Source organism: Agelaius phoeniceus, chromosome 2 (genome assembly GCF_051311805.1).
Source record: "Agelaius phoeniceus isolate bAgePho1 chromosome 2, bAgePho1.hap1, whole genome shotgun sequence".
NCBI lineage: Eukaryota > Metazoa > Chordata > Aves > Passeriformes > Icteridae > Agelaius > Agelaius phoeniceus.
This window is the reverse complement of record NC_135266.1, coordinates 101442083-101457874: the sequence shown is the minus strand read 5'-3', so window position 1 is coordinate 101457874 and position 15792 is coordinate 101442083. Positions and strand designations below refer to the sequence as shown.

At 35.4% G+C, this 15792-nt stretch overlaps 1 protein-coding gene across 17 annotated transcripts in view; it reads right to left on the bottom strand.

Annotated features, from left to right (window-relative positions):
• ABI3BP (ABI family member 3 binding protein) overlaps positions 1 to 15792 on the bottom strand; it is a 136957-nt gene that overhangs the window by 42615 nt on the left and 78550 nt on the right. For 9 of the 17 annotated variants that reach the window (XM_077174416.1, XM_077174422.1, XM_077174419.1 and 6 more), the window contains 12 exons: positions 15644 to 15721; positions 15031 to 15105; positions 14788 to 14853; positions 13462 to 13542; positions 10159 to 10224; positions 7449 to 7496; positions 6900 to 6974; positions 5319 to 5366; positions 4743 to 4817; positions 2508 to 2582; positions 1609 to 1683; positions 270 to 344 (listed from right to left, as the gene is read on the bottom strand). In XM_077174416.1, coding sequence (XP_077030531.1) covers positions 270 to 344; positions 1609 to 1683; positions 2508 to 2582; positions 4743 to 4817; positions 5319 to 5366; positions 6900 to 6974; positions 7449 to 7496; positions 10159 to 10224; positions 13462 to 13542; positions 14788 to 14853; positions 15031 to 15105; positions 15644 to 15721 — 837 coding nt within the window. The remainder of the gene's footprint in view (positions 1 to 269; positions 345 to 1608; positions 1684 to 2507; positions 2583 to 4742; positions 4818 to 5318; positions 5367 to 6899; positions 6975 to 7448; positions 7497 to 10158; positions 10225 to 13461; positions 13543 to 14787; positions 14854 to 15030; positions 15106 to 15643; positions 15722 to 15792) is intronic. The other 8 variants (XM_077174428.1, XM_077174429.1, XM_077174417.1 and 5 more) reach the window with 7 other exon arrangements.

Below are 15792 nucleotides of genomic sequence, written 5' to 3'. Positions count from 1 at the left end.
TGCTCAGATAGAAGCTGCAAATAACTTTTTATCCTTGATTAAAACATATAGGCTGATTCTATTTCTTCTGTTAATATCTGCATAAAATACAAAAACTGTTGAACTGTTGAAGTTTCCGTCAGATTTAATTGCATCCCTGCAGAGGTTTCTTAACCTAGAATAATAACCAGGTGACAGCTGATGCACTGATGATTATTCCCCCCCTGCTTCCACCCCAAAAACAATTGTTCAATTATCCACCGAAGCTTCAAAAAGACCAGATAATTTACCAGGCCTCCTGTATGGAGCATCTGGGATGGGAGTTGCTCTAGGTTTAAAAGGAATATGTTGTGGTTCTTTAAGACCTGAAAGAAAAGATCTGTTTTAAGGGTTTATACTTTGACAAATTTAGGCCTGTTGCACAGGCACTGCATATCTCATGCTTGCAAAGAAAAACAATCTCTGCATGACAACCTGAAAAACTGAGTGTCAGATACACATCAAGAACAGGTCAGATACATGTCAGGAATTCAAGAGAAAACAAAATCCTGAATGAAAACATGAGTGGAAAATTAATCAGATAAGCCAAATCTGGAGTCAAGCAACAAAGCCAGCTAGAGCACAGACAGCTACAGGGAATGTATTTCTGTCTGTATTTCAGAACCCATAACTGCAATACCCATGGTGTGCTGGCTTCTACAAGTGTCAGAGAATTACAACATGTGTGACAGGGAAAGAAATTTTATGTGAAGACAACAAACCAGCTAGGAATCTTTCAATACCTGCAACAGAGTAGAATGTTGTTCAATTAGTAGAAAAGAAAATAATTCAAAACCACAAACAGATTATGTGAAAAACAGACTAGTGATATATAGACATTGGCCCAAGGAGTAGTGAAAAAATAACAATGACCAGCTCAAGGTAACAAATTTATCTGCTGCTGTCTTTTGTTGTTCAACTGTAAATGTACTAACTCCCAAAACTCCATAAAAACAAGATACACAGAGTTAGTGGTGAGTATAAGTTAATGGTAAAAATACTCCCTTTGACATGACTGGTTAGTTTTCAATTTGGAACACATTCCTTTTTTTTCCTTTTCTTTGTAAAATTAGTGAATATACACTCACTTAAAATAATGTTCAACGGATACTCTCAGAACTGTTAGAAGTTACAGTGGTTTGACTGTTCATTAGTATGCGAATTCCTATTAGTTTATTTTTGAGGGTGACATTCCATCACCAGGTCACACAAACCTATGAGTGGTTTCAGTTAGAGATATTTGGAGTCATACATGAAGGCCCTCAAATAGGTTTTTCTCCAAGCATCTTTTGACAGGCACAAAAGAGAAGCAATTTCTTCCAACTTCTCATGATGTTTCTTTGTTGTCTACCCTGCTCTACAGATTATTCAGCTGTGATAGATGTTATGTGGCTGAAAAGCAGAGGCAACTACTAAAACTCAGACATTAAAAATAGAAATCACCTCTGTTTTCCTGGAAGCATATATTTAATGATCACCAAAGAATGTATTTGTAATATGAAGAAATGTTAATCAGCACTTGATTCACTGAGGAAAGACAACCCAAAAGAGCCCCTGGATATTCAAGCACAACAAAACAACAATCTGTACCAGGTTTTGTGTATGGGACATCCGGACTTGGTGATGCCCTGGGCTTGGAAGTGACTCGCCGACTTTCTTTGGGACCTGTGGAAATGAGCAAAGTTTTGAATTTATTATTGAGGATGATGATTTTTGGTCTTATGAAGATGGGCAAAGTTTTGAACACATTGTTGAGGATGATGATTCAACATATGTCTTTCGATTTTTCTGCTGAATCAGAAGATTTGTTTTCTGCTAAGAAAATTTTTAGGGACTACTTCTGTCATTTTAAAATAATCCCAAAGAGATCTCCTGTAATCAATACAATGCCAGTGCATAGACTAAAGACAAAGTGACTTTTACAGTGCAGTGTCAGATCAACTTTCCACTCCTAACAGCAATAACAAACACAGCTTTCTACAGAGTAAACTGCTGTAGTTCTAACACTTCCTAGTTGTGCTTCACAAGTGTTTCATATTCCAAAAATCTGCTGCTCCTTTGAATCAACTCTGCATTTAAAAAAAAAAAATCCTCAGCAAAACAGTCAAAGCAGAAGAAACATGGAAATTTACCTCTAATTTTCAAATTGACAGAGCTATATCCAAAGTTTTGGGAACAGAAAAGTACTGTAATTTTACAATTTAAAGAAGCAACTCAAAAATACAAATATTTTCTAAGGAAATCAAGATTCCTGTGTGCAAGGGCTAAGAATGAGTGTTAACCCACACATCTCCATTGTGTTTCATTGACATGTATAAATATCCCACAGATTATGTTCAATGACAGCTGTATAGCAAAATTTGATTATGACAGTGAAGCACAGCCTGGAAAATAAGTACCTCTGTATCTTCACAGAACTCATCAATTTTGAATATTTTCAAAGTGATGAAATTTTCATGCACTAAAGGGCAAAATATTGATAAGCTTACTTGCTCTCGTTGGAGGAACACGTGGACTGGGTGATGTTTTAGGTTTGGAAGGCCTGTGATATATATCTTTAGAAGCTGAAAGAAAGAAACTGGGTTAAGCATTATTAAAGTAATAAGTAGCTTCAAATACAAATAAACTGTTCTGTAACGGGTGTAGTCCTGGAATGATTCACAATATCAAATTCAAGTGACAAAAATGCCTTAGTCAAATGGATCTGCCTCAAGCAATCATATGACCCAGGATTAATGAAGTGATTGTGCTCTGACAGTGAAATTGAGGTTTGAGTGGAACAGAATTATTTTCCAGCCCACTATGAAGGACTGAATTTCATTTCATAAAACTGGAGGGGGAGGGAAGAAAAAGAAAGAGGAAGGGAAAGAAAGCTTTCAGGATGCAGCTCTGCCCACCCATGGTGCTCTGCACCTGCAATGTGCTGTCTACACAGGATGACTGAAAACATATAATTAGGATCCTGTTCTGATCTGCCCTCTGCTTCTTACCATTAGATGTTGACGGAAATTTTCCTATCTTATGTGCATAACAACAAGAATTCTTCTCATTTGTTTCATAGAAAATAAGAAGATACTGAGAACTTTGACAGTTAAATTATTAAGGAACATGCAAAAAAAGGTGACAATTTTTTTCAGGTCTGCTTTTAACAGTTTGTGCTGAAGAAGAAAGACAATGTGACCTTTCAAACAATCAAGCATCATTACCTATTGTTGCCTTTGGTTTCTCAGTTCTAAATCTAATTGTTTCCAGAACTGCATTAGCATAATAAAACAACAAAACCAAAGTATTACCAAGAACAATCACTGTCTCCACAATACTCATACCATCCCTGCTAGGGCTGATGACAGATAGTCACTCCTCCCTGAAACTCAACATCCAAGTATAATGTTCCACAGAATTTCCTCCCGTTCAAGGTAACAGCTCTAATACAGAACAGATCCCAAATATCTGAAGTTTTTGTAAAAGCCACAAAGAGACTGTGGGTGGTTTTTTTTTACCTTCAGCTTTGTACACTTTCCTGACTTATTTCAAGGGTTTTTTTCAAACAATAAGTGCAGACTTACTGGGGAGAAAAGGAACCTGAGTTGTCTTTCTGCCCATCTCTTCACCAGCACCATCTAATACTCCATGTACCTTGGATACCCATACTGGGTCTGGCTGGAATGGAGGTTATTTTCTTCACAGCAGCCCCTGTGCTACTCTGTTTTGGACTCATGAGCAAAGAAGTGTTGATAAAATACCAATGTTTTACTTGTTGCTGAATACGCCTTGTCACAGCATCCAAGAATTCTTTGTTTTTCACTCTGCCCCCAGGAAAGAGGGCTGGGCTAGGGGTGGGCAGGAGAGGACACAGCCAGGACAGCAGGACCACCCTGGCCAAAGGGATATTCCACCTCACATAAAGCCATCTCAGCACCAAAACTTTCCAAAGCACCCATTGTTCCTAGACTGGCTCTGCTCTGCCTGTGGGATGTGGTGTGAGGTTGCTTTGTGCCACTTGCTTTCTCCACCTCTTTTTATCCTCCCTTATTAAACTGTCTTTATCTTGAACTATGATTTTTTTCCCCTATATTTTTTTTTCCCTTACTTCTGCTCTCCAGACCACTGTGGGGTGGAATGAGCAAGAGGTTAGTGTGTGCTTAGCTTCTGGCCAGGGTCAACCCACTATGGTGCCTCATACATGCAAGTGTGAGTTGCATAATTTATTTTCTCCCTCCTTAATTCTCCTAAGGTTGTTTATGGGTATAACAACCCATGCAGACACAATTATAGGAAGTATTACACATTCTTAAATTTCTGAACAACACAAGGGCTCTGGAAAAGTGAACCAACAAGTTCACTTGAATGAAAGCTTGTGTCTGGAAAAGAAGAAACAGGCACAATTTAAAAAATACAGAGCAGAATCCTTCCTTTCTGCAATGACACCCCTTGTCTTCACCTTTACTTTACTAGAACACAAGTTACACAGAAAAGACATTTTCACTGAGAATTTTACAGAAAACATCAATTTCTGCAGTGACTTACAATGTAATAAAGAACTGAAGATATTTTCAACTTACCAGGTTGCTTATAAATTCTATATGCCACTGGATTTTATGCCTCAAGGAATGTTCTAAAATATATGCCCGAGGAATACACACAAATCTGAAGCTCCAGTGATCACAGTAGGATCCATAAGACACGTGTCAGTATGAAAAGGTAAAAAAAAAAAATGAACCTACCAGGTCTTGTTCGTGGCACCTCTGGGCTTGGTGATGTTCTAGGCTTGGAAGGAACATACTGTGGTCCTCTAGGAACTAAAAAATAGCAAATATTAGAATTTTTTGGGAACAGATACTGACAGAAAGAATAACATTAAAGAAGAACATATGCCTTTGGGACCCTTTGGAATCATAAAAACGTGAGTAATGGAGAAATATGAACACTTAGTACATAACAAACCCCAGTGCTGATGGAAAACCTCTGTAACAGGACAATATAAAACAAGGCCAGTATTGTTGCACAGTATGAAAAGTGAAGCAGCACATGATAGAAATGGAGTATAGTGACAAGCAGTCAAAGGTAGGTTGTAGTGCTTCCATCCCCTTTGCAGAACACATTTGTGTGAGGAAAAAAAGAGAAAAAGATGATTATGAATTGTTAGTGAAAAATCACAAAACCACCCCTTACAGGATGAACTTTAATGGTAAAAAAATTATGAGAGTGGAGTGCAATGAAGCAGTGCTTGTGATGGTCAGTGAGAAAAAAGCTAAATGTGATGGTCCCCAGGTGATTTACCCTGTAGGTAAAACTGTTACCTATTGTTGGTTTTAGTTGATCAGTTCTAAGTGTTATAGATTCCAGGACTGTATCAGAAACAAAACAGAAAATATATTTTGAAAGTTGAAAATTTACAATTAGCACTATTTTTTGAATCCTGTACTTTGTTTACTGCCTTATAGTGAAACAGTTGTATTAAATATCTGAGAAAGCAGTGAAATCTTCAACATAGTGTGAGCTTTGTTCTCCCATAGGCTTCAATGAAATATCCAAATATTATCATTCTGTTATTCAGAAAATGGCTTTTTAGGGACACAAATCTTATCCCTTGGTGATGTGTTTCAAATGCACTCTATTTACACAACTGGAATCAGACAGTACTTGCTTGTGTACTGAACACTTATTAAAGAGCATAACATGGTGTATTGCATTGCACAGTCATATAATTCAGCTCTAGACTGGAATGGATCTAGAGGCCATTGGTTTAGAGTAATAAGGATGTGAAATTGATGTGTCAATTCTTCTGTATGGATTACAACTAAAAAAAAAGAAGAAACGTCTTTGGATATTTTAATACAATCCACAAGATAAGTGGATGATGCTGTAGAAAATGTTCTGTACATTACAGATTCTTGAAGAAACAGTAAGTTGAAGAGGCTTTTGTTTGTTTGTTAGTTTGTTTTAAACACAGATCAATACAAGCTCATAATATCTGTGTGACAAAACCATAAACCATTTCTGAGAAAGCCAGACTACCATAACAATGAAAAATGGCCACAAAGGTAAAAAACTGAGTGTATGAGAAGTTGCATCTTAAGGAGTAACTTGGAAACAATGTTTTATAATCAGATGCCATCGTTAAAAATTTATGAGAAGACAAGGATTTTGACTGTTTGCTACATGAGGAAATCACACTTAACAGATAACATCAAATTTCAAAAATATTGGTCTATGTCTACAATTTAAAGATCTTCAATAAGTGTTTATCCTTAAATTTTTTACATTTACCAAAGGATAACAGATATTGATATTTGAGACCCTTGCATTTTCTCTTGCTATTACCAGCTGGAGAACATGGGACAGAAAGTAATTTTTTCTGCCTCTCACATTTAATGACATAAAAATCCAGTATTTTGGGATACAATGGAAAGGATCATTAATGCCAATAAATGTTTATAAGCAAATACTAAGTATGCATGTATAACTAGGCAATTTAGGCCCTCATGCAGAAAATACTAATGACATGAAATTAACTGATGGTGGCTTAGAAGGGAAACATATTTATTTTAACAATGCAAAGCAACGTTGGAAAGAATTATACCCCTCAAGTAGCCTCAGTACATGCTTTATTTTCTTTGTATTTGTTTTAGTTAGCAAGGTTAATCTGAGTGTAGCTACACTATTCTCATCCTGTGCCTTGAAGTAGCAGAGGTTTATTCTTTTGCTCAGTGAAAAATACCTAGCAAATGTCACGACTCATGAAAGCTGCAATTAAATTGCTGAATGGCACAGAACAGAACTTCATTCTGTTTTAACTGGCTCAGGTAACTTAACAGCTGCTTATAAACACATTTCAATCCAAAACAAACTGTACTAGAAACAATCACAAAGTCGTTTACCATCTTTGGCCTGCGGAACGTGAGGTTTGGGTGAAGTTTTAGGTTTAGAAGGAACACGTGGAGTCACCCTTGGAGCTGGAAGAGAAAATGTGGGCAGTAAGTCGGTTAAATTGCACAGCAATTAAATCTGATACCAGCTGAACACACAAGCACAGAAATCTCACACCTGCAACTGAGAAGAAGTAGGCAATCAGGTAATACTCTCCATGTGTTTACAACAATCTAAGCAAGAAAGTGGAATTTTAGTCATTTTTGAAGCTCAGTTTTTGTTTGTGTTTTTAAAATAAAAACTGGAACAAGCGCAAATAAGCATAATTATGAGAAAGGTGATTGAAAGCTGCCAGCATAATTTCTTTTTTCACAAAGGACACATTCCAGCTGTGGAGAGAGCAATACACTCAACTGTTTTGAATGCCAAGCAAGATAATTACCTAGAAGAAAAATGAGGTTAAATGAAACAATCCTGAGACAGGAGGTGACTAACTTCAGTGATGCTTGCTGTGATGTAAATAAAGCAAACACAACAGCTTGCCAAGGAAATATTATTACCTATGGGTGACCTTGGTGGTTCAGTTCTAAGTGTAATAGGTTCCAAGACTGCAACAGAAACAGTGTGACAAAGTGAGTAAGGAACGCGCTTAAAAAACTTAAATACTCCAGTGGTAAGTAGAAAAGCAGGCACTAACACAACACCACAGTAATATGGATCTTCAAGCTGACTTTTAAATCATGGGCAATTACAATTCTTAATAATACAGGTAAAATAAGAAATAAGTAATTGGACAAACTTGACGGCAATAGAAGCAAAATTATGTGGATAAAAATCAGTAAATCCAAGAACAAGCAAGAGAAGAGATTGCAGAGTTTAACTTAGAGACAGCAAGGGACTCTTGATATACAGAATGTCAAACTGAACTCTGTTATTTCAAAGTAGTGTGCTGACCATGACAAAATAGTTGAGTTTTTCCTCTAAAGTGAGTAATAAAGCAGAGCACTAAAAGGCTGCTATTAGGTAGAGCTGTATTTATCAGTCAGCTGAAAAAAATTAGTTTGATAAAGCCTGTTATTTTTTTCTCATATCCACTTAAAATTTGAATCACAAAACCAATATATCATGCCTTTTTTCTGGTGAAAAACTGTACCAAAGGAGACAAAAAATTATGAGATGGCAGAATCTATAAAAATTTCTTGGCAATAAAGAAAACCTATTTTAATGCATTAATTCTTTCATCTCAATGCAGTAACAAGTCAAGTAGCATATAACACACAGATATACACACCTAAAGACAGAGCCTGTTCTCTAACCCACATTCACTTATTTCCCAAACTCTCTTATGCATTTACCCATTTTGAAAATGGGCTTTACAGTCAATAACACTATAAAACTTTGATTGCAAGTGAGGGGGCTAATACTAAGGTATTTATTACATGCCTATTAACATACACAGTACATTATTCTGTAGTATTAATATTACTGGAAATGAAGAAAAAAAAAACCCCAAAATAACCAGTATTAACTTCTACTGACAGTGGTCGGATACTCCATAGAAATGTCAGACCAGCCACTAATTTTTCAAATGTTCTCACTACATATGCCTGGTTTGCAAAGACTTTGCCATTATTCAAGCTCATCAGTTACCTTTGGAATTAAAATTGAAAATCTTTTCCTAGAAAATACTAATTTCTATTTTCAGGTTGCTTTTGAAAAAAAACAATCATTTCTTGCAAAGAGAAAACCAGCTTTCAATAATAGAAAGATATTTATATTATTTTTTAGGTCTGCACAGTTTTCTGGAGCAATATGGTTTCCTTTTGTACAAGTATTATCCAAAAAAATTGAATGTCTCTTCTCCCCACCTAGAGGAAAATAAAAAGTTGTTCTCTTCTTTACTTTCTGCACTAATAGCAAGTCTCAAAGTACATAATTTCAAAAGAAGTGCCTCATCAGACTTAGCCTGAGGTGTTTTGATCTTAGCAGATCATTTGGGCTTCAAATGTGAGGAATGTGTATTTTGGATACTGGGAAATGTTTGTTTTGTGGAAACCTGCATTTAAGCTGAAAGTAAATGGTCCCATAGTAAATCACATTCAGGTTCAGCAACAAAGAAATTAAGTCTAGGAAATGAGCCTCTGTCCCTCTCAGTGAATAACCACAGAAAAAGGAATTGTACTATGTGTTTAATGCATGAAATATTGTTGGATATGAACAAAACAAGCAATGATTATCCATTTGATGGATAATCAAAGAGCTGGATGTTCTTGAGCAGCACAATTAACTACTCATAGTTTAGTCAAAAGCCAACGAAAAGACTTAACAAGCAATGCTAAGAAAAGATTGTTATGCAATATTGACCTTGAGAAGTCAATGTCATTAGAGGAGTTTTGAGAGGATTTCATGGTATAGAACTTGTTGCAGTTGAAAACTATGAGTTTAAGTGAGTTGCTGCTAATTGACCAAACCAAACTGATTCTATTTTATCAAATCATTTAAGTAAGGCTTAAAGATATCCTCATCCTGTTTCATGTATGTACTCAGCTTCATCCAGGTTTTAAAGACCAAAGCTAGATTGCTGAAAACATCTTGAAGCCCTTCTCAGAATACAGCTTGCACAGCAAATGTAAACAGTGATTTAAATTTTCCTTTCAATTAGATAAAGCATTTCAGGGCTCACTGCAAAGGAGAGCCCCTTGTTCTTTGTCTGCATAAAAAATGTATATATTAAACACATCACTTAACATATATTCCCATACTAAAAAAAGGCCATGTATTATTTTATATAAACTGTGCTCCTCATTAAAAATAAAATAATTTTTTTTTAAATTTTAAATTGAGCAAAAGTTTGGATGTATTAATTGAAAAAATGCAGTATTTTCCATACATTTGAAAAAATATCAGCAATATGCCACAAAACTCCTTTTGCAGGAAGTGCTTACTTGTGTGTAGTTTTAAATGACATTTTAGATTATGTTATTTCTATATTCCATAAAATCTTTATTATTGCAATAATTCTTATTCTTTCCTCTTCTAATATAACTGAAACTTTCCGGTAAATACCTTTGAAGTGATATCCTGTCTTTTAGAAGACATCTCCATGTTAGAAACATGGAGAAATAATAAAGTACCAAGATCATATTTCCATTTGCTGGGTTTGGACCACACATGAATAAGCAAGAAGCCTCCAGGAAATGCTGTTTTCAACTGCACATAATATGAGACCAGTGAAAAGAAGAATGACTAAGGATGACTCATAATCATTACCCTCTGCAGTCTTTGGACGTTCATATGTGTAGGGACTCCTAGAAGTGACTGACACTGGGATGGTTGCTGTTGGAATAAAGAGAATTTTCTTAAGAGAAATACAGGTGCATCTGTATCTGTTTTTTTAACTGCTGGTACAGCTCACCTGCTCTTGCTTCCCACCTAAAATCTTCAAAACTCTTCAAAAGGAAACACTGAATGAATGATAAATTTACCCTATGTGGATTTTGCTGCTTTTGAAAAATAAAAAGTGCATTTATGCTACAGGAACACACTGAGACAGGAGCTCTCTAAAGCTTCACCTTCCTGTTTTACTGATTTTTTAAAAAATCTCTTTATGGCTGTAGACCACTGAAAAGAAACAGCTCCAGAGAACTCCATTTTCTTTGGCAAATCTTTCTATTAACTTTCCTGGGTTTCTTCCATAGTGATAGAAAGGATAGATATGAAAGGCTTCATGTGTAAATAACTGTAAAGTCCCAGAAAGCAAGGCTGAAGGTCCCAGCAGATTATCTAGTGCCACTGCACATTAGATCATCAAGTTAACAAGCTTCCCATCTCTATCTAGAGTACTTAATTGGGTTTGAAAGGAACAAACCCCAAACACCCTGAAAAATATAAAGAACTTTGAAGTCAAAATTGGTAGAATTGTTTGATAGTAGTGTGACTTTACAAACAGAATCCAATTTCATTCCTAAACACATCTACAATAATTGAGTAATCTTTGTGGTTACCCTTTAAATTTTGCTTTGTTTCTCTGTTTTGACTCTTAGCCTCTGTTCCTCCCAAAAGATTTTAATTAGGAAAGAAAAAGTGATGGATAAATATTGTATGATGGGCCTCAAACTATATTTTTGGACATACTAACAATTTGTCATGTTGTAATTCACAAGCATTTTGAGACTCGCAGGAAAACTTATTTAAAGGAAGTTACCTTAAAATTTTGAAATACAATAAAATCTGAGACATAACACTTCCAAAATTCTGTCAGTTTAGACAGAAAATCACATTGTTAATTTAAAAGTCTCTATTTCCCCACATGAAGGTTTATGGTGGTTTACCTGAGTGGAGGGTGTTTAAATTTAAAAGACTTAATTATTTCAGATTTCTAAATTTTCCCTCTTTTCTTTTCTGACTTTTTTTATAGCTTAGACAGCTTTTATATTTGATAATATTGCTACTATTTTAAGAAAGCAAAATACTCCAAAATGTCTTCAGTACAAATAATTCATGCATTTAAGTAAATGCCCAGATAAGTTTTGGAGTCTCAATCCCTGGAGATATTTAAAAACTTTTCTGTAAAGAAAGTGTGGCAGCGTATTTGTGTACACAATACAAAATTCATTATTATTTCCTTTCCTGAAAAATGGAGAATGTTTAGAGAGAGATATTCATTCTAACAATAATAAAAGTGAGGACAATGGCTGGGCATGATCACATTGGCAAGAAAACTTATTTTTTTCATGTAGGCAACAGATTCAGTTACCCAAATGCCAAGAAAGAGAATGAAACTGTGAACTTTCACTAGAATGTACAGTTTGTTAGCTGGAGAATCTGAAAATCATTTTAATGTTTGGGGTTTCTTAAATGAGGATTTTTTCCTCCACTGCCAAAAAAGACAAATACTTTACCAGAAACAGCACAAAAATAATATTAATAATGAGAGCCAAAATTAATTGCTTAACCCAAAGGCAGTTATTTGGCAGTAATGGCAGTAAGTAATTGATTAAATATGAATTTGGCATATATTGTTCATTATTTTGATTTACTCTTAGGGAAAGGTGACAACCACTATCTTGACACAAGTTTCTAATTTAAGCTGAACTTCCAGGTGATGCTGGAACACAGACAGGGCACTGCTCTTTCACCATTTTGCCACCTACCCAAAAGCCAGCTTATCCCCATGCCCTGCATATTTTATGGCTCAAATAATATTTTCTGAACAAGAATATAATTTGTCACATTATAACACGCCAGTTTCACTACCTACTTACAAGAGAATCATGACAAGCTTCATCAAGATTAAAAAGTGTGTTTCAGCATTCTACCTGATTGACTCATGAGACCACCACTGGGAAAGAAAAAACCAGAGGCTGGTGTACAAATATTTCAAAATGCCACTTTCTTCTTAGGCATATAGAAACTTGCTATAGAAGCACTCAATGTGGAAACACCAGGATAAAATCTTGATCTTGGCAGTCCCAGGGTGTAAAACAAATCTATGCAACAGTTTCCAAATGAGTTGCTTTTATTTTTGTCTCAGGCAGAGAAAAAAAAGCAACTCACACATGAGTTGTGCATGAGTTGCTGAATATAAATCTGAGTCCTGCATGTTGTTCAAAATACAATAGGCAGGACTCAGAATTATATTCAGACATAGACATCTACAGCAGAGACAAAAGTAATGATTCTTGTAATACAATACTGGATTTCCTACACTTAAAATTATGCAGGAGCTGTAATCAGCATAAAAACTAATGATACTCAGTATTTTGAGACAATTCCAAGTCATAAGTGCCATTTCTTTAACAAGCTTCACAGGGAATAATTTGGTCTGAAGAGAGTTCATTTCTTTTTATGGGCAAAAAATAATTTGCAGGAATCTGGAAGGAATTTAATAAAATCATCTGATCTCTTCCAGCATTGAGTAATATATTCTTACAATAAACAATTATGCAATTTCAAGCTTTATAATTTCATTATAAACCATGTAACACTAGAAATATTTTTACAACTCTATTTATTTATTCTCCATGTCCAGAAAATGCCAGGTGTGTTTTACTCTCTGCCATACATTATAGATGAAATTTAACATGGTGTGAAGGTGCTATTTCATTTGGGATCATAAAATATGTCTTTACTGAATTCCAGAATAAAATTCCATTCTTACTTTCACAGTTTCAGGTAAGTCTATATGTGCTCTAATGATCACTGAATCAATCAAATCCTATGGTTCTATGTAAGATCTTATAACCATCAGCAAAACAGTAGAACTTGTGTTTTCTGGACCCTATGCTGAACTAAGTTGGAAAACTTGTTATTCCAAAACGAAAAGCAGGGAAATAATTTGCTTTGATATCTGGCTACGTGAGTTGGTGACTTGGGACATAAAAGTTAAAAGGTTTTTTGCTTTGCTTCTATTTTTTGGGGGATCCAATACAAAAATATTATTCCTCAAAGAGTAATTCCTCACCTTTCTGATGATTAAGTGCTGAACTTCACATTCACACAGAAGAAATTCAAGCTAAAATGCATGACTTAAGTGAGATACTATAACAAATGTTTGCTATGGAAATTAGTTACCAGGTTTAGTTCGTGGCTTTTGGGGTCTGGCAGATGGTCTAGGTTTAGATGCAGAAGTAGTGAGCTTTGCTTCTTTAGGAGCTGAAAGAAATATACTGGATTATAAATTTATGCTTTCCACTGTATCACAAAAAAAAAGATTAAATGAGGCAATGAATGGCTACAGGGAAAAAAAGCAAGTGGTAGGATCAGATATGCCAAGGAGGCTTCTCAAAAAATCTTCCTAAGAATTCACTAGTCCAGCAAGATCCCTGTTTGTCTTTCATTGTAAAAGTGAGTAATTGCATTTAAATATGCAGTTGAAGCTTGCAGTCACATCCAAATGTTCTTCTAATTAAGTTAGCAAATTAATTTTCGCAAGATACCTAAGAGATAAAATAATAATGCTTTTTATAATTTTGAATTCCCGGTCAATTTGAAGCCATAAGAAGACATATATAGACAAAATATACAGAAATGTCCTCATTTTTTGGCATGGTAAAGAAATTAGTGGCAAACAGCTGAAAGAACATGGAATCAATAAAAAAAATTGAACTTCATAGCTGCAGTCATTGAATTCTGCTCATGGAATAGAAGTAGCTAATATAAGTTGAGTAATATAAGTAGAATAGCAGTATCATGTAAATGCTAAAAATTAAGAACAATGAGTTCCAGAAACCCTTTTCCCACCAAACATGCATGAGTTGAAACTGTAATTAGTTAATCTGCCTCTTAGTTTGACTCCAGACAAAGTGTAAACTCAGTTTCAGGCAGAGGTAAGTAACTTTGTACATTTTTAAAAAGCAGTGCTATGAGATTGCTTTCCAATGAAATGTTTCATAGCAATTGATGCAGTGAAAAATGTTTGACGTCTACAAAAAGAGCAGAGAGGAGTGAGCCATGATGTGACTGAGAGGTGCTTTTCAAGCCAAAATGACATTCAGAAGGATTCATAAAGCAGTGGAATCAACAAGTTAACCTGGTACCACAGGAATCCTTCATTGAGAGTTCTGGGATTAACACCCACAATACCACCTTTACACTTGGCAGTTCAATTGTATTTCCAATGAGTTTTCTGAATAAAGAGTGTTGCCATAGAAAAGCTCTCAGCAAAATGGAAGACAAAAATTCTTACTGTACCATAGAACTCGAAAAACTGCGTGAAAAAAATGGTTTCTTTTTCTCCTAAGTTTAGAAAAACATTTCTAGATGCTTATCTCCTTACTTTCTTCTTCTTTCAGAGAAATGGATTAAATACAGTGAAAGCTATGAGCTAAAGTAACAGAGTACAAACTGTGGCTTGGACTGCAAAGAAGAGTGATTAACAGCTACAGAAACATTTATTACCTAGGGTTGCTTTTGGTCGTTTAACAGTCTCAGAAGTTTTAGGCTCCAAAAGTGGTGGTTTAGGGGCTAGAAAAGAAAAATTCAAGTGTAATCAAACCAATCATAACCAAGTTGAGATGGATGAGTTAGTCAGGATGTCCATGTATTGCATAACTCCTGTCCTTTTTAGGAAGTTTTCCTTAGATATTTTTAGAGAATATATCTCTCTGCAAACCAACTTATGAAAATGATGTGCACAATTACCAGGTTTCACATGTTGTACTTCTGGGGTAGCAGATGGTTTCAGTTTAGAAGGAATAAGTGGTATTTCTTTTGGAGCTGAAAGAAAGAGCTCATTTTGCAATGAAAAATTGTTTAACAAGCATTTCCCACAACAAACAGCACATGTCACATGTTTATATTGAAGACAACTTAGTATGGAATGTCAAAGCCAGCTGATGAAATCAGATTTTGAGGTGTGGAATGGAGATGATACTGAAATGCTGTACATTGATCAGAAATAAGATTCTGTGAGCCCAAAAGAATGAAAATTTCCATTTTGAAAGCTTTACATATCAGACACAATCAGCATGTGCATTGGGAGTAAAAGAGACAGAACACTAATAAAATGATGATGGTGTTTTATCATGCAAGAGACAAGTTTTATTTCTCTGAGACAGTAAATCCACCCAGAAGCTTGCTCTCATATGCAGGTATGTCAAGAGCAGTCAATATAACAATGATGGAAGAACAAGACTCTCTAACCAGGAAGAAGAATGGTTATGCATGTGAAAAGATACATGGAAAGAATGCATTCATATGGGATGGAGTGCTCAAAACAAACACAGAGTTTTTCACTGGGTGAAAACAACATTACCTAATGTTACCCTTGGCCATTGAAAAGGACGGGAAGTTTTAGGTGTGAAAGATTCCAGAATGGATTCACTTGTTGCTGCTGGAAGAAATGATGACAGTCATAGGAGAGCAAGGAGCTAATGGAAGAAACTCTTCCTTCATGAACAAAAA